Source organism: Ambystoma mexicanum, chromosome 3p, assembly GCF_040938575.1.
Source record: "Ambystoma mexicanum isolate Mex_15411 chromosome 3p, UKY_AmexF1_1, whole genome shotgun sequence".
NCBI lineage: Eukaryota > Metazoa > Chordata > Amphibia > Caudata > Ambystomatidae > Ambystoma > Ambystoma mexicanum.
Genome location: NC_090925.1, coordinates 221,165,379 through 221,191,496, shown reverse-complemented (window position 1 = coordinate 221,191,496; position 26,118 = coordinate 221,165,379). Strand labels below are relative to the sequence as shown.

At 48.7% G+C, this 26,118-nt stretch overlaps 1 protein-coding gene across 1 annotated transcript in view; it reads left to right on the top strand.

Moving 5' to 3' along the window:
- LOC138580287 (uncharacterized) overlaps positions 1-26,118 on the top strand; it is a 206,748-nt gene that overhangs the window by 66,169 nt on the left and 114,461 nt on the right. Inside the window, exons 2-3 of the mRNA XM_069650700.1 lie at positions 1,204-1,297; positions 5,250-5,378. Coding sequence (XP_069506801.1) covers positions 1,204-1,297; positions 5,250-5,378 — 223 coding nt within the window. The remainder of the gene's footprint in view (positions 1-1,203; positions 1,298-5,249; positions 5,379-26,118) is intronic.

The following is a 26,118-nucleotide window of genomic DNA, read 5'->3' as shown; positions in this document are numbered from 1 at the left end:
ACTACTTCAAAATACTTGCTTTAAATATTTTAAAACTGATAAAAAATATTAATGCGTTGTTCATCACACCCAATGTCTTATTGGAAGACAGAAATGTCTAATCAGATTACAATTCAGCGAGCTCTTAAGAGGCATTTCTCAGAATTAACAAAAGTTAGCTGTAGTATTTTAGATAAGAGGTGGTGTCTGGAAGTAAGGATGTAACCCATCAGATCAGGAATGCAGTTCAGTGGATCATTTCTTATATAAAAATGTGTTTCTCATTTATCAATTCTAAAATTCTTCTTTGTCAATAGTTTTGTTTTTGTACATTATGCGTTTTTTTGCAATAATTATTTTTTTGATTAATTTCTTTTGGATTGAAAAGTAATGTTCACTCCTCTATACATGCTGGCCCTATAAGTAATTTTTGTTGGAAGTGGCAGGGGGATGTTTGATGTTGGTGCTTGTCTATTTGTTCTTTAGTTTGTATCAGAGCAGGGCAGACTCTTCAACTCAATACCATTCTGTTTGCATTTTGAAGTGTACTCAGGATTTAGTGAAGGGAATGGAATTTGAGGAGTATCATCTCCCAAAAAGATATCTTTTTTAAGGAACATGTTGTTGGGAGGCATTTGTCACGTGTCAGTAAGAGTGGCTTTTCCATTCACAATAGGTTTTAGACATGATCTTGACCCGCCCATCCAAATCTGCACATTCTGTGCTTTGGTCAGACTTATGTATGGTTCTCTGGGGAAATGTGCTAAAAAGCCCTACTCTTCTGCTAGGATCCTGTGTGCCAGTGTTGGGCAGCCATCTCACCGCTACATTCCATAGATAACTGCCGCTAGCTCAACTGAGGCCAAAGAAGGGGAGTTGGAAAGCGTGCTTGTTTTTGGTTTAACTTTTATCACAATCCACGCTAATCTACATTTTCAGGGGCCATTTAAGCCCAAATTTGAGGCAATAACAAGCTGAAGGAAGAGATGGTCATTAGACCACAGACCTGTGTTGCCATCAGTCAAGTGCAGAATAGAATCTCACATCCTCTGACAAGCGAGGGAGGATGCCTCAGACTTGAGGAGACATTTAGATGGTTCAGACCTCTTGAGAGACTACTGCACAAAGTTGGGCAGTGACTCCCTGAAGTTACGCGGCCGGCATACCTTAACACTGATCGAAAGTTGTTAACATGCGCTCATATTTTCTGCTCTTCTCCCCCAGGTTCCGCCTCTCCACACTCATGCACCCGGCGGGTGTAATGGCGCAGCACACGAGTACCAGTTTGAAGGGCGATGCTGCCTACAGTGTCCTCCAGGTAACACATCTTGATGAAACATTAAGACACACCCCTCCATACTGAGTGTGGCACTTTCCACAGAGAGGAGATAATCTTCTCCTGCCTGGTTTCTAGTGGTATGTCTTGACACACACGGGCAAACACTCTGCCAAGGGAATCAGACATAATCCCCAGTTCTTCCTGTTTGTGGTAATGAGGGTCTCTCTTTAGTCCTACCATGTGCAGTGTTGCAGCTGGCTCCCTGAATCCAACCCAGAAAGGAAGAAAGCTGCTCCAGTCCTGTTTGCAAGAGGAAGAGTCTTGCACTCTCTCTCTCTTGTCTGTCTCTCTCTCTGTTTCTCACTGTCTATCTCTCTCTCCCTGTTTCCTGCTCTCTCCACCATTGCTTACACCATCTCCCATATTAGTCTTTTCGGACCTTTCCACCTACACACCCACACCCTGTGAGGAAATGGGCTGCCAGAGAAAACACTCCAGGCCACAGTCTTAGAAAGCAGGAGGCATGCATAAAGGTTTACCTAGAATTTTGTTTCCTTCTTCTTTTCTTTCTCATCTTTCTACTTCGTCTTTTCTTTTCCTCTCTCTTCTTTCTCTCGTTTATTCCCTTTTCCCATCCTCTCCTCTCCCCCCCACCCCCGTGTATATAGATAATGCTTTACAATTGTTGCTCTGTTTTATTTTTGATATCCCATTGTTTACTTGCATGATCTTATATTGTTGCTGATTGTACTAACTTGACATTTTTAAAAAAAGAAGGCAGCTGTTGGCTCCCATTTGCCTGGCAACATAGACAGAGAAGACAGACTACAGGCCTTACTCATTACAGTGCAACACAGTGATTCATTGCCAGTAGAGTATTTGTGCTGCTGAAAGACATGGATTTGGCAAGCTGCTTTTGGACACACAATCTATTATGGGTGTACTGTGCAATACATTGCACAGTCGATTCCTCTTTGTAACAATATGTTGACAACCTGTAGTTGGCCCTTTCAGTGCCACCAATGTAAGCCAAAGCGAAACCACATCTGGTCTGCAGCCAAGCAATCCAACTGCAGCCTGTCACTGATGGCTGCAAAAATTCCCTGGGAGGGTTGTTTTATTGAATGTGTTAATGGAATATTATTCTGAATACAATTTTGAACTGCATTGAACTGAGAGGAAACGACCTCCCTGCATTTTCCTAGGCTCCACTATCGAAACTGGCTGGGGTTAAATCTTTATTCCGCAAAGTGCTGCCCAAGTGTAGTTTTCCGACATGAGAATTTGGTTTCCAAAGAGCGTGAGCCTGCACCTTTAACAGCATAATACAACAAACATCTTGGCAGGCCGAAGAGCAGTGCAGTTATTCCGCAAGTGGGAAACAGTCCCAGTGGGACCAGCAGAATGTTCTGGGCAAAGAACATTCCCCATGGCTTTCTGATGGTCTCTCCTGAATACATGATAGGATCCCTAACCTCCCCCATAGCAGGGAGTGTCCCCTATCTAGATTGGGGGTTTCCCCCTCAGTGCAGACATTCCCAACTCCTCCTGCAAAGAAGGACTTGTTCAATCCTGTATGTGGGATGGAGGGAGTAGACATGTCCATTCATGAGGTAGGCTCCTTCAGTGAGCACCTGACCTTGAATCCTGCTTCTAGCTGCCAGTAGAGTGGTACGTGTCTCCAAAGGAATCATATTAATATGAATTAACGTCCTTTCCCTGTTTAACCTGAAGTAAAAGTTCTAAGACCCTTTTCCGTGTGTAACGGGCTCAGCTCAACAGAGCAAGCAGATGGAAGTCTATTGAAACCTAGAAAAAATAGACTTGAAATCTACTAAGGCTAGGCTTAGCCACCTGCACGGTACAACTAGCCCACACTGCCTGGTGCCATCCCCCCTGCTTTACAAAGTCAAACGCTTCCTCCCAATGACATCTTTCAGAACCGTTGCCAAAGCCTTGACACTCTTTCACCTGGATGGGACCAGCACTGTCCTGAGAAAGCCGTTCAACAAGATGCAGGCCACCTCATCACTGAAAAGAAGAAATGTCACCATGTGACGTCAAACCTCTTGGAGTTGCACTGGCCTCCTCTTCAAGCTTCAATCACCTTCAAGGCAGCCTACATGAGTTAGAAGATCATGACGACCAACTCCTGCATCGCTTACAACGTCATGACGACCAACTCCTGCATCACTTACCTGGTCATGGCGATCAGCACCTGCATTGCTTACCTGGCCATGATGACAAACTCCTGAATCGCATACCTGGCCATGAAGATCAACAAGTGCATTGCTTACCTGGTCATGACGACCAACTCCTGCATAGCTTATCTGGCCATGACGACTAACTCCAGCATTGTGTACCTGTCCATGACCACCAACTCCTGCATTGCGTACCTGGCCATGATGATCAACGAGTGCATCGCTTACCTGGTCATGACCACAAACTCCTGAATCCTACCTTGTCATGACGACCAACGCCTGCATCGCTTACATGGCCATGACGAACAACTCCTGCATCGCTTACCTGGCCATGATGATCAACAAGTGCATTACTTACCTGGCCATGACCACCAACTCCTGCATCGCTTACCTGGCCATGACGACCAACGCCTGCATAGCCTTACCTGTCCATGATGGCAGAGAAACTCACCATCACCCGAGCCAACACAGCACAGGGGGCCAAGCCATCGCAGTGATAAAATGAAAAAACAGGCATGGACGCGAACTGTGGAACATCATGCCCACCCAAATCAGACTAATCCCTTTACTTCTGTACACCAGAAAAAGTTGAAGACCCTGCCATTCATACAGCTGATAGAACACTGACCATGGGCGGCCTCATCCAATGAGCCACCTCCAGCTTCTTCCACTGATGTAGCCTTGTGCCCAGCCTCACTATACAGCGCTATGTTGCTAGTGAGCAAGGGTGGTGCCACACTAATCCCCAGCAAATCATAGCAGAACCAAGCAGACCACATCAACTCTTCCTCTGCACAGACGATGATAAGACAGACATGTCTATCGCGGTCTGTGGTCAGTGTGGAAGTCCGCAGAGTCCATTTTCCCTTTGTTGATGACGCAGGATGACAGCAGTGTGCTCAGATTCAGGGAGAGGGAGGAAGGGCTCCATACGGCGAGACTGCTTCAGCAAAGACTAGGCACCAAGGGAAGGAGAAGGGCGGATCCATCCTCGCAGGACCATCTCACTGCATTTACTCTGGGTGGTTTCTTTTTGTGTTATGTAGCGCCAGCCTCATACTCTTAAAAATAATGTCTGTTTCATATATAGCGCTACACACCCATGGGTCTCAGAGTGCCGAAATAACAGATGACATCATTATCCCACAGAGTGGTACTCAATTCATCAGCCTCGGAAGGATGAAAGGCTGAGTTCACCTGGCACTGCCACAGCGGGATGCGCACAGATATCAGGGGCAACCTTCAACTCGCTGTGCTATCTTGTCCTTGCCCCCAGCATCCGCTTCCCCTAACCCCCAAACGGCACTATTGTATCCTCTGCACTCGCCCATTTTACCACTTTTTGACCACAGTGAATTGTCATGAGGTAAATTGCAGTGAAATGGTTGGAGGGAAATGGGGAGAATAGCGTTGGAATATTGGGGAGCAGTCACCACATTTGTTAGGCTTTTGGTGGCACGGTACAGAAAGCGGTATTAGAGGAAAGAAGAGTGGTAGAAACTAGGCAGAAGGAAGAGGTGACCGAGAAGGACAGGATATAGAGGAAGGATTATAGGGGGTGGCACAAAGGGTGGGAGAAACATGGAGAGAGAGACTTGAAATGAAATGAAATGATACTTTATTTATATGGCGCTCGTACACAAGTGTATACTTTGGCGTGATATAGAGAGGGGGAGATAATGGAGCAGACGTGCTGGCAGATGAGTGTGGCATGGAGAGATGAGGGTGACAAAGATGGTCTTGAGTAAGCCGACGCTCACCTGTTTCTACAACCTTCTCTTCCTTGCCAGGACAGTACGCCCATTCCAAATGCTCCCGAACCCAGGGCACGCGCTGCATCCCCTGCGGACCAGACTCCTACATGGACATATGGAACTCATACCACACCTGCCTCGCGTGCCAGCCCCGATGCAGCTCAGGTGAGGAGCCTCTGGGGAAAAAGGAGGGAAATACACCCATTATGAGACATGTGTGCCACCTGCTGTACGGCCTTGCCCAGCTCACCCCGCCCCCCTGACTCGCATGCGTAATTTAAAGGGTTGCAATCTTCCCACCGCTGGGTTAGAGGTTGCAGAGGAGCCGCAGGAGACAGACGTAGCACGTGGCCTAAAGTCTCTGCCAGTCCCTTCATCTCTTACCCTGCTCCCTTCCTTGACCTTCTTCCAGTCTCAGAGCAAGGGGGGATAAAAGAGGAGACGAGTAGGAAGGGAGGAACTATTAGAGGAATGGCGACAGAGAAAGAGGGAGAAGGGAAGAACGCAGAAAAAAGAAATAAAACATACAAAGAAGGGAAGAAAAGTGAACATGGGAGGAATAGGAAGGCTGGCAAGGGGTCGGGGCTCTGGGCTTAATGAAGATGCGAGGAATAGGAAGGCTGGCAAGGGGTCGGGGCTCTGGGGTTAATGAAGATGTGAGGAATAGGAAGGCTGGCAAGGGGTCAGGGCTCTGGGGTTAATGGGGAGAATAGGAAGGCTGGCAAGGGGTCAGGGCTCTGGGGTTAATGGGGAGAATAGGAAGGCTGGCAAGGGGTCAGGGTTTGGGGCTAATGAAGATGTGAGGAATAGGCAGGCTGGCAAGGGGTCGGGGCTCTGGGGTTAATGAAGATGTGAGGAATAGGAAGGCTGGCAAGGGGTCAGGGCTCTGGGGTTAATGGGGAGAATAGGAAGGCTGGCAAGGGGTCAGGGTTTGGGGCTAATGAAGATGTGAGGAATAGGCAGGCTGGCAAGGGGTCAGGGCTCTGGGGTTAATGAAGATTGGAAGAATAGGAAGGCTGGCAAGGGGTCAGGGCTCTGGGGTTAATGGGGAGAATAGGAAGGCTGGCAAGGGGTCGGGGCTCTGGGCTTAATGAAGATGTGAGGAATAGGAAGGCTGGCAAGGGGTCAGGGCTCTGGGGTTAATGGGGAGAATAGGAAGGCTGGTAAGGGGTCAGGGCTCAGGGGTAATGAAGGTGGGAAGAATAGGATGGCTGGCAAGGGGTCAGGGCTCAGGGGTAATGAAGGTGGGAAGAATAGGAAGGCTGGCAAGGGGTCAGGGCTCTGGGGTTAATGGGGAGAATAGGAAGGCTGGCAAGGGGTCAGGGCTCTGGGGCTAATGAAGATGTGAGGAATAGGAAGGCTGGCAAGGGGTCAGGGCTCTGGGGTTAATGGGGAGAATAGGAAGGCTGCCAAGGGGTCAGGGCTCTGGGGTAATGAAGGTGGGAAGAATAGGAAGGCTGGCAAGGGGTCAGGGCTCTGGGGCTAATGAAGATGTGAGGAATAGGAAGGCTGGCAAGGGGTCAGGGTTCCGGGGTTAATGGGGAGAATAGGAAGGCTGGCAAGGGGTCAGGGCTCTGGGGTAATGAAGGTGGGAAGAATAGGAAGGCTGGCAAGGGGTCAGGGCTCTGGGGTAATGAAGGTGGGAAGAATAGGAAGGCTGGCAAGGGGTCAGGGCTCTGGGGCTAATGAAGATGTGAGGAATAGGAAGGCTGGCAAGGGGTCAGGGCTCTGGGGTTAATGGGGAGAATAGGAAGGCTGGAAAGGGGTCAGGGTTCTGGGGTTAATGAAGGTGGGAGGAATAGGAAGGCTGGCAAGGGGTCAGGGCTCTGGGGTTAATGGGGAGAATAGGAAGGCTGGCAAGGGGTCAGGGCTCTGGGGCTAATGAAGATGTGAGGAATAGGAAGGCTGGCAAGGGGTCAGGGCTCTGGGGTTAATGGGGAGAATAGGAAGGCTGGCAAGGGGTCAGGGCTCTGGGGTTAATGAAGGTGGGAGGAATAGGAAGGCTGGCAAGGGGTCAGGGCTCTGGGGTTAATGAAGGTGGGAGGAATAGGAAGGCTGGCAAGGGGTCAGGGCTCTGGGGTTAATGAAGGTGGGAAGAATAGGAAGGCTGGCAAGGGGTCAGGGCTCTGGGGCTAATGGGGAGAATAGGAAGGCTGGCAAGGGGTCAGGGCTCTGGGGTTAATGAAGGTGGGAGGAATAGGAAGGCTGGCAAGGGGTCAGGGCTCTGGGGTTAATGAAGGTGGGAGGAATAGGAAGGCTGGCAAGGGGTCGGGGCTCTGGGGTTAATGAAGATGGGAGGAATAGGAAGGCTGGCAAGGGGTCAGGGCTCTGGGGTTAATGAAGATGTGAGGAATAGGAAGGCTGGCAAGGGGTCAGGGCTCTGGGGCTAATGAAGATGGGGGAATAGGAAGGCTGGCAAGGGGTCAGGGCTCTGGGGTTAAGCTGTGGACCAGGCTTTGTGTAACCATTAGTACCATGATCCTGTTGAGACAACCAAACCCTCCTCAGATAGACCTACGAGAGCGGCCTACTTAAATAGGATCACCATCCCCAAGACCCTCAGAGTGAGGGCAGGAGGAGCCAGCTCTCCGATCATTGCAGCATCCAACTGGAACTCCCTCCCGCCACACGTAAGAAATATTGACTCATACACAGCACTTAGGAAAGCTCTCAAAACGTCATTGTTTGTTTAACTGCATCATTTGAAAATGTCCCGTAACAATCTTCCAGTATATGCATGACTGTTCTGTACCAAGCTAGGCCTCCGCTCGTTGTAACCACGAGCTAAGCCTAAAATTCTGTAACTAAAACATATTTTTGCAACAGCTGTAGCACGCTTTACAAATTCAAATAAGAAATAAATAAGTAAGCCATTCATAGCAACTTACACTAACACGTATATGCAAAATAAGGGTACTTGTAGTGTAAAATTAGCACTGCCTAGAATTCTGTGCAGAAAGGTGGTAACTGCTATCTGGGCAGGCATGTGATATGACACATGATGCGTAATACCTTGTGAAGGAAAATGTTTGTACAACTAGCTTGAAAAAACATATGATGGAAAGCAATTGGTGGGATTACTTTGACCAATATTGCATTAAGGTTTAGCTGGGGACAATCAGGAATAAAGTCAAAAGAACAGTTTAAGTAGGGCTGGATTTATCTTTTTTTTGGTATCTACTGTTGGTTGGTGAGAATTCAGATTCCCGTTTATAAAATTTGCCAATGGCTGAAATTAGAGGGAATGCTACCTCGGCCCGGGGAAGTAATTAGTATGTGCTGTTAGGGAAGGGAGCGCGATAGATATCACAGCCCCAATACCATAGACCACGTTACTGCACCCCCATTCAATATAATGGGCGAGGGGCCAGTTCCGAGGCGGATGGTGAACATTAACAGTGGTGGGCCGTAAACGTGAGCAAGCAAAGTGATTGTGCTGATACGATTAAGTGGCATTTGGGGCTAGAGTTCTCCCCGGGTTTCTTTTAGAAATAATGGGAATGGTGCATTTTTCAAATCAGTTTTCGAGAAATCAGTTTATATGAAGCCAATAGTTGTACAAGCAGCTTTCTAAGAAGAGCCACCCACCATTTCAGTGCTTCAGATGCCAGCTCACCAACAGCAAGGCATAGAATTCTGGAGCATACAATCATGGACGAGCACATTGATCGATTGATTGTTTATTTATATAGCGCCTATACACAAAGTGTTTCAAAGCACTTCAAGGAGGGAGAGAACATAGGAAAATACAGTTACATTCGGTTAAAGTCCTTGAAACAATACAGAATGTGAAAAAATAACTATCATACTAGGCCTGTCGACATTTCTGATATTGCAAGTGCATAGAACAAGTAAGGCAAGAGGGAAGGGAAAAGGAGGAGAACAAAGCAAGCAGTAACATTACTATGTCTGACGACAATTGATGTAGCGCAGGAGGTATACAAGAGGAGGGGTAGGGGTAACGGGGGGATATGAGTGGGGGGAAGAAGAAGAACAAGACACGCTACTGTGCAAATATGTCAGTGACAAATTTAAAAAGCAGGGGTGGGGGAGGAGGGAGAAGAACAAGGAGGGGAGGAGGGGAGACAGACAAGCTGCTATCAAAAGTCAAGGGAACAGATGATAAGAGTAAGTGCTAAGAGGGGGAAGGCTGAGAAGAGGGAGAAATAAGTGGGAAGGGGAGTAGGAAGATGGTGGAAAAGGAGTGATTTATGGAGGGGGAAGGGGGTAGAAGGCAGGTAAGGGGGGTAAGGGGTTACACAGAGCCAAAAAAAAGGGGGGGAGCAAGGCAGGGTAGGGGCACACAGACACTCACGGGAGGGGTATGGGGGCACACAGTCACTCACGGGGGGGCATGAGGGCACACAGACACTCTCGGGGGGCATGAGGGCACACAGACACTCACGGGGGACATGGGGGCACACAGACACTCACGGGGGGAATGGGGGCACACAGACACTCACAGGGGGCATGAGGGCACACAGACACTAACGGGGGGGCATGGGGACACAACCGACAGTCACGAGGGGGGCAAGGGGGCAAACAGACACTCACGGGGGGCATTGGGGCACACAGACATTCACGGGGGGCAAGGGGGCAAACAGACACTCACGGGGGCATGGGTCACACAGACACTCACGGGGGGTAAGGAGGCACACAGACACTCACGGGAGGGGCATGGGGGCACACAGACACTCATGGGGGGGCATGGGGCACACAGAACACTCATGGGGGGGCAAGGGAGCGCACAAACACTCATGGGGGGTATGGGGGCACACAGACACTCACGGGGGGCATGGGGGCACACAGACACTCATGGGGGCATGCGGCACACAGACACTCACGGGAGACATGGGGGCACAGACACTCACGGGGGGCATGGAGGCACACAGACACTCACGGGGGCAGGGGGGCACACAGACACTCACGGGGGGCATGGCAGCACACAGACACTCATTGGGGACAAGGGGGCACACGGGCACTCACGGGAGGCATGGGGGCACACAGACACTCACGGGGGGTATGGTGGCACAAAAACACTCACAGTGGGGCGATCCGGCGTACCGTGGTGGGCAGGGGTAGTCAGGGCCTTCGTTGTGGGCCATAGGTGGTGTGGCTGGCACCCGCCTCCCGGTTTGCAGCAATTGGCTAAAGGGCCATGGCAGCCAATGGGAGGGGGGCAGGGGCTGGCCCACAACAGAACAACACAAAGCTTTCAATAAGGTAAAAACGACGGCCATTTTAGAAGGCCTCAAAGCATGGAGGCAGCATACGGCAGAAAACATGATGATAAAGTACCCAAGTGGTTCTGCACAAAGCACGCCATGCTGGCAACGCCAAGCCAAGGAGTGGCAAGCACGATAAAAAGGTGCAATTTAAAGGCAAATCATGCATTACAGGCTGTGATTAAAATACAGTCTGCAATATGTCCATCCTTACCCCCAGCAATGCGTGATTTGATGGGGAGTCCAGCGCATTGATGTCCGGTGCTGGGGAGCAGAGGGAGGGGGCTCCATCAAGGGTGAGGGAAGGCAGGAAGACAAGGAATGGAGCATCAGAAAACTTCTTCCAATAGATCAATGCAACTTGAGTCACATCGCTGAGAAACGCTGCGATACAGTGTACAACTACAACCCCAGAAGTCTATACCACGTGTGTATCTCATACCAGCATCACATGCTGTGCCAGGAACAGGTGGCAGGTGATTATTTAAGTACCATACACATACTATAGCCGCCTTGCAACATGAGGCCAGGCTTTTCCATTTCATTTACCTGGACTTTTCCATTTGTAACTGCATGCCTGGATGTAGCCGCCTTGCAACATGAGGCCAGGCTTTTCCATTTCATTTACCTGGACTTTTCCATTTGTAACTGCATGCCTGGATGTAGCCGCCTTGCAACATGAGGCCAGGCTTTTCCATTTCATTTACCTGGACTTTTCCATTTGTAACTGCATGCCTGGATGTAGCCGCCTTGCAACATGAGGCCAGGCTTTTCCATTTCATTTACCTGGACTTTTCCATTTGTAACTGCATGCCTGGATGTAGCCGCCTTGCAACATGAGGCCAGGCTTTTCCATTTCATTTACCTGGACTTTTCCATTTGTAACTGCATGCCTTGATGTAGCCGCCTTGCAACATGAAGCCAGGCTTTCCTATTTCAAGCACCCAGACTTTACCATTTGTAACTGCATGCCTTGTTGTGTATACTTGGACAGTACTGCACTTTGTAACTGTTGTAACCACCTTTTTAAGCTTAAAACACCCAGATGCCTCAGGGTTTGACGCACTATATAAATGTCAGAAAGAAATAAAAACATATACAATGCAGAAATGCTCCTTCTCATGTATATATGACCACAACCAACCCTGGCATTAAGGGTTTAACAGCGCCGTACAAGGTGTCGGCGCTGTTAAACACTTAACGCCTGATTACGAGGTCCCTTTGAGGGACATGACCTTAACGGCTGGTTTTACCAGCCGTTAAAGTAGGGTGCCGCAAAGAGACCTCGGTGCTAATTACGGTACCGCAATTTGCAGTACTGTACTTAACGCCTTCCCCAGTCCCATTGAGCCCTATGGGGCGAAAATGGGAATGGGGAAGGGCCATGGTGAAATGGGGAAATACCGCCCCGCCAACCTTGGAATGGGGCGGTATTTCCCCATTTCACCATGGCGGACTCGTTACAACAACGGCACCAACCATGGTGCTAATAGCGCCATGGTTTAGCGCCGGGGTTGTAATGCGGGCCATAATCTCACAAAGATCATGTTTTTGTCAAAGGTCCCCCTAAAAGACCATCCGGCTGCTTCTTTAAATGGTCACTGTTTACATTACTATTGGCCCATATGGAGAAGTAGAATAAACAAAGGTGTCTAATTAGCATATGGAATGTGCACATCTACTGTCCATTACTCCAGAGGATGTGAGGTCACACCAAGGGCATTCCCACTCCTGTCGTGCCTGAACCCTTTCACTTTATTAGCATTAGAAAAGGTAATTTATTTGGAGACACAATTACACTAGGCAAGTTAACACACGTCTTCCAACTTCTCCCAGCTAAAGACATTCGTTTAGCTGAGATCGTTTTGAATTCCTGCAACGTGATTCTAGTTGTATTTTCTTCCGTGTTTTGCAAACGTGCGAGAAGCATGAGAATACAAACTGATTAGTTTGTCTGAACAGCTTACATGTGAGGGGCACTTGAGATCCCCAAATGTTCTGACTGCTTTAAATATTTGAAGTAAGACACACTGGGCCTCATTACGAGTTTAGCGGGTCCCTTCATTAATGTCTGGTCTGACCAGGTGTTAAGGACGGGACCCGTTAAGGGTCTTTAGAGCTAATAACGGTACCGCAAATTGCGGAACCGTTATTAGCTACTTCCCCATTCCCATTGAGCCCTATGGGGGCTGAAATGGGAATAGGCAATGGTTTTTTCAATGGTGATTTACCGGTCCCTCCAAGGTTGGAATGGACCGGTAAGTCCCCATTGAACCAGGTCGGACTCGGTACCGGTATGGGAGGTTGTCATGGCGCAAATAGCGCCATGACTACCTCCAACCTCGGAGTGAGACCCACTGACATAGACCCTGTAATAAAGAAACACACTTCAAGGTAATTATTTGAATGGCACTGTTTGTAAATATTGGACAACAGCTTTCAGAGTATTCTAACTTGCCTGTCCCTCGGGTGCCAGCTCTGTCCCCTCTTAGCCCCGTGCCATGAGCTGTACGAAACCGAATGGGCATGTGTGGGCTCCACTCGTTCTCAGACGGCCTTAAAAGTGACATGCATACAAAGGATGCTAGACACAGACAGCTCCCACAGCTCCTAAAACAGGATACTTAGATTGGTAGGTACTCTGTGGTACACGTGGAGGACACAGAGCTCAAGCAACAAAAATGCATCCAGCATCAGAGGCAAAGCAAAGCACAGGACACACGGGAAATGAGAAAACAATGAAACACACTGTAGGAACATTATGGACACGTGAGCTTTCAGTGAGAATTATGAATCAGTACAACGGGCATTGCAAGCAGCCTGCAAGTCACAAACTTGTTGAAAAACACATGGCTGCATCTGAATCCATGAAGTGTGAAACACATTTTTACTGTCTGCACAGTGAAACACACCTAGCGTCAAACATCGTGACCGGTATTGTGAGATGTAAGAAGTGCACAGCAGGTAACTGACATTGTGACACCCACAAGTCATAGCGCGTGCACAGTCTCTGGCTCCAACTGCGTGCACTGCCTCATTACTATGCACTGTTTTTATCCAAATATTGGTTTTGCCAGAAATGGCTCCCACCCTCGGAAAACACGTTTCACAACATCTGATGATTGTTGGCAGGTTTGAATTAATGATTGCTGAAAGAGTTCCAACAATACGTAAGAATTGGTAGCAAATGAATAATGCATGCTGGTCATTGTAGTACTGTAGATGAACTGCTTATGCACTCTCGCGGTGGTCATGTAATTTGTACATTTAGAAAGCAATCAAAAATGGCAATTGAAACAAAATGCAAATACGTATGAGACGAATTGGATTTGTCACCAGTCTTCCCAAACACAACGGGCCTCATTACAGGGTAAGCGGTAACCTTGGCGCCAGTATTTTACCGTGTCCGCCTTGGTGGATGGCGGAATTACCGCCCTACTCCAAGGTGAGTGGGGGCGGTAATTCCCCATTCACCAAGGCACTTCCCCATTCCCATTTTTGCCCCCATAGGGCATAATGGGAATGGGTAAGGCACTAATTATTACAGTACCGCAAATTGCGGCACCGTAATTAGCACCAAGGTCCCTTTTCGGGTCCCTACTTTAAAGGCTGGTCTACACCAGCCGTTAAGGTCGGGTCCCGCAAAGGGACCTCGTAATTAGGTGCTATTCGGTTAACGGCGCCGCAGCCTTTTACGGCGCCATTAACCCATTAGCGCCTGGGTCGTAATGAGGCTCATTGACTGCGGATGGTGAGTTCCCCTTATCTGTGCTGTGTACAACAACTAAACTGAAAGCTGAAAGAAGAGTACAGACATGCTTACAAGTTCTTATGCATCCGGTCAATCGCATTTCCTTGCTATAAAAAAAAGGAACGATAGTGATGGCATTTCCGTGATAAATTCAACGACGGTAATCCACAGGCAGCAGTGTTCACTTGTTTCTGATATAAACATCTCCACCTTCTCCTGGCAGTAAAGCGAGGTGCGTGAGCGGACCCTTAAGTCTCTCCCTGATGATGGAAGAGCAGCAGGTGAGTGCCAACAGTGCAGCTTCTCATTAACAGTAACAGGAAGGTACATGGTCCACAACGGGTCCATGCTTCTTTATTTTTACAATTCTTTGACAACATGTACTGCAGTGTTCTCAGCAGATCAAGGAAGGCAGAGCAGTGAGAGCACAACATGACTTGCCTGTGAGTTCTGGATATAAGCCTAACACTCCTCTTCGTTCTCGTATGCACGTGCTTTTAGCCGGGGTGTTCCTACGTCTGGAAAAGATTGGGGGCAACGCTAATATTGGGACAGTCGGGACTCGGGGATAGCTAGCCTTTAGGTTGTAGCCCCTGAACCATGCTGGTGGGAGGGGCCCACCTGATGAGAGGCGGTGGACACTGCCCCCAATGCCCTAATGGGCCAGCCACCCCTTGCCCAGTCTATGTTTCAGGTAACAAGACAATCTGGGACAAAAGATGGCAACCCCCTGGAATTTGCCACTTGTGAACCAGAGATTTCCAGTCTAAGCGGGCAAAATGGACATGCACGGTCGGTCCAGGGGAGCAGTGCCAGGTACATGAAAGACACAGAAAAAAGGAGAAGAAAAGGGAATGGGCTGGGGCACGTAGAACACAAAAGTGGGGCGGTCCGGGCTGGGGAATGGACTGCATGAGAGCAGGTGAAGTCAGGGGAGTGTAGCACAGTGGCAAGGGAAAGAGCTGCGATAAGTGGATGGCCCAAGCCTGAGGAATAACACTAGAGTCTTTTGGCCACTACACTATAAGGAGGGATAAGAAAAAGTGACATAACTCACTTCTGTGCATGATATTTCTATTACATTCCCTCATGGTTAAAATACCATATACGCTGACAGGTCGCCCAACCAAAGACATTGACATGGGTAAAATATCCAGCTGAAAGGAAGTAGTCCACTGTATTGAGAGCCAAGTCCTTAGAAGGGACCTCTTTTGAAGAAAAAAACAAGAGACTTCTGTCCAATATTAACTGAAATGCAATAATACACAATCATGTACTCAAAAGTGGGTGTTTTTTTTTTCTTGAATCAGATTTGTCTCACTGGCAATAACTAGTTATGTAAGAGTTTGAGGAGGCACACACTGAACAGTACCTTTCATGAGTCTCTTTGAAGCTTGGGTCATCCTCAGCAAGTACTCCAAGAATCACACCTCACTGTGCACTGACTGCCAAATCACTAGGGTCCCCTGTAGGCAGCATTCTCTCCTACTGATAACATATCAACAACATATCAACAAAAAGGCACACGTTGTGGCAATAAGACCCGGGGCAGCGGGCCAATACCGCCCCAGGTAATGCCCCCGGGGCCTTAGTTACCCAAGTGTTCCCAGCGCGTTCGCTCCCAAGACCAGAAGAAAAAAGAAGCTAAGTGGGGTTGGGAGGGGGACGGGGAAGGAAAAAAAGAAAAAAAAAAGTACCACGGTCTCCGGCGGGGGACGATGGAAGCCTCCAGCCGTGTGGAGGCTTGGAGCGGGGATGGCCCCGCTCCGAGTCTCCACACGGCTGGAGGTTTCCATCGTTCCCTGCCAGAGATCGCAGGATAGAAGGTAAGTCGGGTGGGGTGGGAGGTGGGAAGAGGGAGAAAAAAAAAAATTCTTACCCGAGTCCCCAGCGGGGGACGAAGGAAGCCTCCAGCCATGGGGAGGCTCAGAGCAGGGATTGTCCTGTTTCGAGCCTTCTCATTGGCTGAGAAGCTGCCACGCCCCTCACCGGGAACAGAGTAGCCGGCACGCACGGCGTAAAAGGGAATACCATGTGGTATGGCTCTCAAAAGAGCCAATCACCACGCAGTATTCCCGGTGCGCCGCACGTGCCAGGTGCTAATGCCTGGCATCAGGGAACCCTCCTGCAGAAGACAAACCTCTCACTTTTAGCCCATGGACTTCGGAACCTCGGTCCAGAACCTGGTAAACTCCCACATCAGAGGAAAACGCCCTCCTTACCAGCATGCTAATGATTCACCTGGCCCCAGCTAGGACTGTCTAACACATTTTTGCATGACTTATATGCAGTTGGATGCACTGGTTTCCCATCAAAGCCAGAATAATCTTTAGACTGTCTGCATTACCTATAAAGCAATCAATGCTCACACTCCTGCCCACGGCTGCACACTTCTCACAGGAAGCCATCAGTTGGATTGAGTCGTTCCTGAGCAACAGATCCATGCATGTTTTTTCCACTTCAGCTGACCCCTACCCATCATATGCGGGGTCCCTCAGGGCTCATGTGTCTCCCCCACTTTGTACAACGTGTTCACGAAGTCCCTGTTTGATGATCTTGACGGTCTGGGTATCACCTACACTAATTACACCGATGATACCCAGATCCTCATCCCGTTGACGGGAGATTACAATAAGGATTTGGCCTTGGTGAACAGGGTGTACCTCATCATCCAGGCATGGATGGCGTCCGATAGTCTATGCCTGAATGATGACAAGACTGAACTCATTATCCTCGGTTCCACCTCCAATCTAAACAAACTGGGCCACAGCTGCACTAGCTTCACTATGATGGCAATCCTATCAAGGTAGTGATACGCTGACCTGGTATCCACAGGGACGCCACCCAGCCGGGTTACTCGCTGGTATGCTTCTCAGCTTTGCCCTGATGTGGTCTGCGGGGAAGGTTCTGCCTTGTGGTAGAATTAGGCGTGCTCTCCGACCAGCCTTCTTTGCAGGGTTGCGTTGTCTTTTATGGGCGAGTGCGGTCCAGTTACTTCACTGACGCCGGCCCGTTTGATATTGTTCAGGTAGGTCTTATTGCTGTTCTTTAGTTTTGTTGCTATCCTGCGTGCCTTTCTTTGTTTAAAATGTCTCTTTTTTCTCCCTTAGGTATGCAGAGCTTCAGCGCAGCGAACTGGCTTGGTTGAGCCCCGCTGGTAAATGATGGTGTATTAAGAGTGCTATGATGCGGTAAGTAAGCGCTATGCGCAGCGCTGCAAAGTCTTGCCTTTGCTAACCTGTGTTTTCCTTCCTTGTAGGTCGCGGTGTTCTTCAGTGTGAGTGGAATGTCCGGAGTGGTGCCAGCCGAGAGGCGACCAGCCAGGTAAGACTTTTGAGCAGTTCGTAATTTGTAAATGTCTCTACAGCTTTCTTTAATGTTGCCTCTATCTTGGTCTTTCAGGTTGTTCTCTCGGGGAGGCGTGCAGATTCGAGGAAGCTGTTCTCAGTAGCTGCGAGTGTTTAAAGATGAAGACTGCAGGTAAGATGCTGCTGCTAATGATGTTCCTTTTGTCTCCTTGCAGGTTCTGCTTCTCTGAGGTTCGAGGGAATAGTGTTACGCTCACCTGGTTCCACGGGGACGCCACCCAGCAGTTGGGACTCAGGTATCCTTCTCTGCAATTCCCAGGTTGACCAGCAGGAGGGATCTACCTGGAATACAGGTGGGCAATGTTCAAGACTGGGCAACTGGGGTAAACAGCTTCCCACCACCCTCTATACCCGCGGCCTCTCTGGACCTCTCCTCACTTTTTTTTTTATGCAGGTGTGCTTTCCGTCCTGCCTTCTTGGCAGGGGCGTGTTGTGCTTGGTGGGCGATTGCGATCAAGTTACTTCACTGATGCCAGCACGCTTTGAGTCTTTCAGGTAGGTGTTATTGATGTGGTATATTGTTGTCCTTGCATGCCTTTTCTGGTCTAACTAATGTCTTTTTCTCTTCCTTAGGTGTGCGGAAGTCCAATATGTGGCTTAGGCTGAATTGGGTCTCGCCGGTAAGTAATGGCGTATTTAGAGCACCTTGATGCGGTGAGTTGGCACTATGCACAGCGCTATGATGCCTTGCCTTTTGCTAACCTGTTGTCTTTTCATCCCCACAGGTCGCGGTGCTCACCCGGTGCATGGAATTCCTGAGGCGATGCTGGTCGAGGAGCTGATTGCGAGGTAAGCTTTTCGGCACCGTTCGTTAAATTGTAAAATGTCTAATGCCTTGTTTCTTCCTTTTTTTGCAGATCCGACGGTCCGGGAGGAGCGCTGGTTCCAGGATGCTGATCGCAGCTAACAATGAAATTACAGGTAAGCTGCTGCTGCTAACGATGTCCTTTTCCTTCTTAACAGATGCTGTTCTTCCGAAGTTTGCAGGTGCAGCTGAACACGGTGAGCGTCACGTTGCAGAATTGCAAAGTAACGCAAAGCGTGTTATCCCAGTCGTGTGTGGTTTAAATAGTTTCAAGAAAGTAGTCCCGGTGAAATAGTTCCTATGGTACCACACCCAAAAATACTATACCGCATAGCTTGGTTCCAAGGAGCCAAGCTATGTGGATGCCTCCATGTTGACTGGCACTGAAGTAAAGTAGTTCCCAACACAAGTCCTTTATCAAGTATGAGCCTGGCACCAAAGGTGCCAGGACTGGCCTCAAGAAGGCCTAGGCCAAGGATGCCTGGGTTTAGTGGAGACACGAGTCAAGACCCTTCCTGGCCCATGGGCTTGCCAGGGGGTCGTCTGGATGTGGGTCGTGACAGCACTCCCCTCCAAGGCCCCTCTCAAGGTGTTCCTTCTGTGTGGCCCAGGTTTAGTTGGGAAGTTTCGATGATAGTTTTTGATCAGACGTGGCGCATGGACGTTTTCACAGGGTTCCCAGGATCTATCTTGGGGTTCAAATCCTTTCCAATCAATTAGATAGTATAGCTTCGCCCTTGAGTGCTTAGAATCCAGTATGCCTTTAACTTCAAATTCTGGTTCTCCGTCAACAAGTATGTGTTTCGGAGGTGTTCCAATCCGTGTACCAGGCTGCATTGGTTTTAAAAGGGACACATGAAATACCGAGTGGATGTGTAGAATGGATGGTAAATCTAATTTGACGGCCGCTGGATTAATAATCGCCTTGATGGTGTAGGGCCCTAAGTACCTGGGTTGAAAGGTCTGGGTTCCTCTGATGGGTAGAAACCTGGCGACCAGCCAAACCTTGTCCCCTACTTGATAGTCCGGGGCCTTTTTCCTGTGTTGGTCGGCAAATTGTTTTTGCTTGTCTTTGGCGCGAATTAGATGTTCTTTGGCCTTTTTGAAAGCCTGAGTGATGTTGGTGTGAAGGGTTTTTACTGCTGGCATTTCCAAGCTGGTTGGGAGATCTAGTTCTGAGGTACGTGGGTGTCTACCATATAGGGTGTAAAAGGGTGTTTGTCTGGTACTGGAATGCAAGGAGTTGTTATATGCGTACTCGGCTATCCAGAGTAAGTCCTTCCAGTCTCTTAGTTCATGGTGCAACATGCATCGTAGGTATTGCTCAAGGGTCTGGTTGGTCCTCTCGGTCTGACCGCCCGTTTGAGGGTGATGGCTAGTGGATAGCTGGACGTCAATTTGCGCCATTGCACAACACTTTCTCCAAAAGTTGGAGACGAACTGGCTACCTCGATCGGAGATCAGGACTGAATGGAAGCCATGTAGTTTAACAATACCTTGGCTAGAGTGGATGCGTCAGGGAGGCCTTTGAGCGAAATAAAGTGTGCCATCTTTGAGAATAGGTCTACGACTACAAGAATGGTGTTAAACCCTTGACTGGAAGGTAGATCAGTGATGAAGTCGAGTGAAAGAGTGTGCCATGGTGCAGGAGGTATGTCCAAAGGTTTCAGAAGGCCAGATGGTTTTTGTTTTTGTGACTTATTTTGTGCGCAGACTCCATAAGACTGAATGTATTGGATGACATCTCTATGCAAGGTAGGCCACCAGAAGTTCTGTTTCACCTTGGCTAAGGTCTTGGTAATTCCAGGGTGCCCTTGATCAGAGAATAGTGATAACCTGAAATGACTTGTTGTTGTAAGTCCTTGGTGGGTATGTACAGACGACCCTTAAAAAAGGGTAAGTGATATTCGATGGAATATTGTTCCCCCTGCGCTTGCCATGCAAGGAGGGTATCCGGATTCATGGTTTGTTGAATTTCTTTTCTCAGATCCATTTGGGTTAAGGCCGTAGTGAGGCCTAAGATTTTGTCTTCAGGTATGATGGGGACTGGGTCTGGGGCCGTATAAACTATGTCATCAGTGCCAGTACGAGAGAGTGCGTCAGCTTTTCCATTCTTGACCCCTGGTCGAAATGTAATGACATAATCATATTCGGTGAAAAAAAGAGCCCATCGCAACTGGCGTGAAGACTGGGCTTTAGCTGTTTTAAGATATTGCAGGTTTCGGTGGTCCGTGATAACTGTAATGGTGTGTCTGGCCCCCAGAAGGTAGTGTCGCCAGGCTTTGAAGGCGGATTTGATTGCCAAGAGTTCTTTGTCCGTGATGGCGTAATTCATTTCTGGAGGTGAGAACTTCTTCGACCAGAAGGCCACTGGATGTAGCTGGCCGGTTTCAGGATCTCTTTGTGAGAGGGCAGCTCCCATTGCTATACTGGAAGCGTCCGTTTCCACGATATAAGGAAGATCTGGACGTGGATATTGCAGGATTGGCGCTGAGGTGAACCTTTTCTTGAGTTCCTGAAAAGCTTTTTCTGCTTCTTCGGTCCAGGAATTTTAATTTTTATTTTTTCGTAGCAATACGGTGATCGGGTGTACAACTTGGGAGAAGTCTGTTGTGAACCGGCGATAGAAGTTCGCAGAGCCCAACATACTCTGTACTCCTTTTACTGATGTTGGTGATGGCCACTTCAGAATGGCGTCAACTTTGTGCAGGTCCATCCTGATGCCTCCGGGAGTAAGGATAAAGCCTAGAAACTCTACTTCGGTTACGTGAAAAAAACACTTTTCAAGCTTTGCATATAAACAATGTTCACAGAGCTTGGTGAGGACTGAACGGACGTGCTTGATATGATCCTGTTTTGAGGTTGAGTACACTAGGATATCATCTATGTACACTAGGGCGCAGACATCAATTAACTCTCTCAAGACATCATTCATGAAATATTGGAATGCTGCCGGCGCTTTGCATAACCCAAAGGGCATGACTTGATATTCGAATAAACCATATTTGGTACGGAAAGCAGTTTTACATTCGTCTCCGCTTCTGACCCGGACCAGGTGGTACGCTCCTCGAAGATCCAATTTGGTGTAAATCTGAGCATCTTTGACCTGGTCCAGCATTTCCGGGATAAGTGGCAAGGGGTAACTGTTCTTTACAGTGATCTGGTTCAATGTGCGGTAGTCAATACTGGTCCTTAAGTCCCCTTCTTTTTTCGGCATGAAGAACAAAGGACTGGCTGCAGGGGACTTCGATGGACAGATGAATCCGTTTGCAAGGTATTGGTATAAATAAGAGTTCAGATGAAGATTTTCAGGTTCCATGACAGCATAGATTCTACCACAAGGGACTTGAGCACCAGGAACAGGTTCGATTTGACAGTCATAGGGCCTGTGCGGCGGCAAGGTGTTTGATTGGTCCTTCTGGAATACATCTTGGAAATTGCGGTATTCCTCTGGCAAGGTATTAGTTACACCCAGGGTTGATGTTGTCGTTCTGGGAGTTGTAGAAATACTGAAAGCTGGTTTCTGTTCTTGATAATAACAGGCTGGAGAGCAGTCACTGGGGAAGGTTAATTTCGTGGCCCACCAGTCAATCAACTGGTTGTGAGCGACTAACCATGGCATCCCTAGTATAAGCTGGAATTGAGGTGCCTTGATGAGATCGAACTAAATGAGTTCCCGATGCCGTCCTGGCACAGCAAGGTTATCTCGGCTGTGCATTGGGTTACGGGTCCGGAAGTGATTTCTGTCCCATCCACCGTAGTCACCTTGTCTGTGAGTCGGCTTAAAACATAAGGGAAGCCCCATCTCTGCAGCCAGGTCTTGATCTATATAATTCCTGACTGCCCCGCTGTCGATGTACGCCTCAACGGCATGCATTCTTGACGACCGTTGGTTATTGATTAAGATCACTGGTATTGCAAAGTGTGAGGTCGGCGGCTCTTTCCTCTCACTCGACAAACTGACCTCTACGTTTGCCGAGCTGGTTAGTTTTCCGATTTAGATTCCTTCTCTTCATCTTTTTCCGTGGCCCCGACGATCTTCCTTGGGGGTTTCACCGGGCAGTCCTTCAGGAAATGCCCAGGTTTTCCGCAATACAGACATAGTTGTTGTTGCCTTCTTTTATCTCGCTCTTGTTTTGTTAATGGAGGTCGCACCTCCCCCCCCAATTTGCATGGGCTCCACAGTGCTTTCTTGTGCTCGAGGTACATTGTCTCTAGACCGAACATACACAGCCCGAGGATCCATTTTGGAACGATCTGCTTTTCGGTCTTGCAACCGGTGGTCTAGTTGTACGACCAGATTTATGAACTCAGAACAGTCCTGAGGAGGATCAACTACTTGAGCTAGAACGTCTTTTAATTCGCCTCGTAATCCCAGATGAAACAATGTGATTCTTTTGTTTTCAGGCCACCTAGCTTCAGCAACCAATGTACAAATGTATTGTTGAAAGTAGCAATGTACGTTAACAAGTTCTGATTCCCCTGTCGGAGGGAAAGGAGTTCATTGTCCACTGCTAGCTCTCGGGTATGGCGAGCAAAAAGTTTCTCCATTTCCCTTTGAAATCCCTCAAAGTCATGTAATAAAGGATCATCATGGGTCACCAATGGTACAGACCAATCTGCTGCACTACCGCTCAGGTATGATAAAACAAAGGCTACCTGAGCTTGGTCGTTTGGAAATGCTCCTGGCCTGCAAAGAAAGTGAAGGCGACACTGATTCATGAAAGCTGCGTATTTCCATGGATCACCTGTAAACCGCTCCGGTGGTGCCAAAGGAACTGTTCCTGGTAGCATAATTTGTACCGGAGTAGAGGAAGTGGATGGCAGGGTAGGATTCTGCATCGTTGGATTGCTTCCAGGTAGAGGTGTCTGTCCTGCTTGTGATTGCAAGTACTGTCTGCTAATGTCTTCAGTGCGCTCCTTAGTCACTATTAAATCTCTTCGGAGAGCGTTAGTCTCCTGTCGGGCAGAATGAACCTCAGCGTGCAGTTCTCCTATTAATTGGGCCAATTGGTCTAATTCTGAGGTCTCCATGGCGCCCAGGTGAATTGGTTTGGCAGGCTTCGCATTCTGTTATGCTCACCTGGTTCCACGGGGATGCCACCCAGCAGTTGGGACTCAGGTATCCTTCTCTGTGATTCCCAGGTTGACCAGCGGGAGGGTTTTGCCTGGAATCCAGGCGGGCAATGTTCAAGACTGGGCAACTGGGGTAAACAGCCCCCCACCACCCCGTATACCCGCGGCCTCTCTGGACCTCTCCTCACATTGTTTTTTATGCAGGTGTGCTCTCCGTTCTGCCTTCTTCGCAGGGGCGCTTTGTGCTTAGTGGGCGATTGCAATCAAGTTACTTCACTGATGCCGGCCTGCTTTGAATCTTTCAGGTAGGTCTTATTACTGTGGTATATTGTTGTCCTTGCATGCCTTTTTTGGTCTAACTAATGTCTTTTTCTCTTCCTTAGGTGCGCGGAAGTCCAATATGTGGCATAGACTGAATTGGGTCTCGCCAGTAAGTAATGGCATATTTAGAGCGCCTTGATGCGATGAGTTGGCACTATGCGCAGTGCTATGATGCCTTGCCTTTTGCTAACCTGTTGTCTTTTCTTCCCCACAGGTCACGGTGCTCACCCGGTGCATGGAATGCCTGAGGCGATGCTGGTCGAGGAGCGGCTTGCGAGGTAAGCTTTTCGGCACCGTTTGTTAAATTGTAAAATGTCTAATGCCTTGTTTCTTCCTTTTTTTGCAGAACCGACGGTCCGGGAGGAGCGCTGGTTCCGGGATGCTGATTGCAAGAGCTGTAGACAGCTAACGATGAAATTACAGGTAAGCTGCTGCTGCTAACGATGTCCTTTTCCTTCTGAACAGATGCTGTTCTTCCGAGGTTCACGGGTGCAGCTGAACACGGTGAGCATCACGTTGCAGAATTGCAAAGTAACGTGAAGCGTGTTATCCCAGTTGGGTGTGGTTTAAATAGTTTCAAGAAAATAGTTCCTATGGTACCACACCGGAAAATACTATACCGCATAGCTTGGTTCCAAGGAGCCAAGCTATGTGGATGCCTCCATGTTGACTGGCACTGAAGTAAAGTAGTTTCCAACACAAGTCCTTTATCAAGTATGAGCCTGGCGCCAAAGGCGCCAGGACTGGCCCCAAGAAGGCCTATGCCAAGGATGCCTGGCTTTAGTGGAGACCCGAGTCAAGACCCTTCCTGGCCCATGTGCTTGCCAAGGGGTCTTCTGGATGTGGGTCGTGACAAATAGCTGGACACGGTGATCGTCACGTTGCAAGCTGCAAAGTAACACGAAGCATGTTCTGCGGTCAGGGTGTGGTTTATATAGCCCAAGTAAAGTAGTACCAGGGAAAGTAGTTCCAGGCCTGCCACACCCAAAACACTAGACTGCATAGGTTGGTTCTTAGGGAACCAAGCTATGTGGATGCCTCCATGTTGGCTAACAATACAATAAAGTAGTTCCCAAGCACATTGTTGTTCATGATGTATGAGCCTGGCGCAATAGGCACCAGGACTGGCCCCATGAGGGCTTTTGAAGAGGATGCCAGGCACTAAAGGCCCGAGTTCTGACTCCACCTGGCCAATGGGTTTGCCAGACAGGGTTTTGGCCGAGGGTCGTGACATCACTCCCCCCTAAGGCCCCTCCCATGGTGTTCCTTCTGTCTAGCCCAGGTTTGGTTGGGAAGTTCCGATGGAATTTCCTGATTAGAAGTGGTGCGTGGATATTCTGACTGGGCTCCCAGGATCTATCTTGTGGTCCAAATCCTTTCCAATCGATGAGATAATATAGCTTGGTCCTAGAGTATTTAGAGTCCAAGATATCTTTGACTTTGAATTCTGGTTCTCCGTCAACAAGAATGGGCTTAGGTGGTGTCCCAATCCATGTGCCAGGTTGCATTGGTTTCAGGAGGGACACATGGAACACCGGGTATATTTGTAGATTAGGTGGTAAATCCAGTTTCACGGCTGCTGGGTTGATAATTGCCTTAATGGTATAGGGTCCTAGGAATCTGGGATGAAAGGTCCGGGTTCCCTTTATGGGTTTGAATTTAGCGGCTAACCAAACTTTGTCTCCTACTTGATAATCAGGGGCCTTTTTCCGGTGTTGGTCGGCGAATCTCTTTTGTTCTTTTTTGGCATGAATAAGGTGTTCCTTTGCCCTTTTGAAAGCCTGAGTAATGGTTGTGTGTAGAGTCTTTACCGCTGGCATTTCCAAGCTGGCTGGAAGGTCTAGTTCAGAGGTACGTGGATGTCTGCCATGAACGGTATAGAAGGGCATTTGTCCCATGCTTGAATGCAAAGAATTGTTTTATGCATATTCGGCTATCCATAGTAGGTCTTTCCAATGCCTTTGCTCGTGGTGCTGCATGCACCGTAAATGTTGCTCGAGTTTCTGATTGGTTCTCTCGGTTTGGCCGTCCGTTTGGGGATGGTGACTGGTAGATAGCCGAACGTCGATCTGCGCCATTGCACAGCATTTTTTCCAGAAGTTTGAAACAAACTGGCTGCCTCGATCAGAGTCCAGAACCGAAGGGAAGCCATGTAGCTTAACCACACCCTCCAGGAACACTTTTGCTAAAGTGGCTGTGTCTGGGAGGCCTTTGAGAGGAATAAAATGGGCCATCTTCGAGAATAAGTCCACAACTACAAGGATGGTGTTGAACCCTTGGCTTGGAGGTAGATCAGTGATGAAGTCAAGGGAAAGAGTGTGCCATGGAACTGGAGGTATGTCCAATGGTTGTAGGAGAC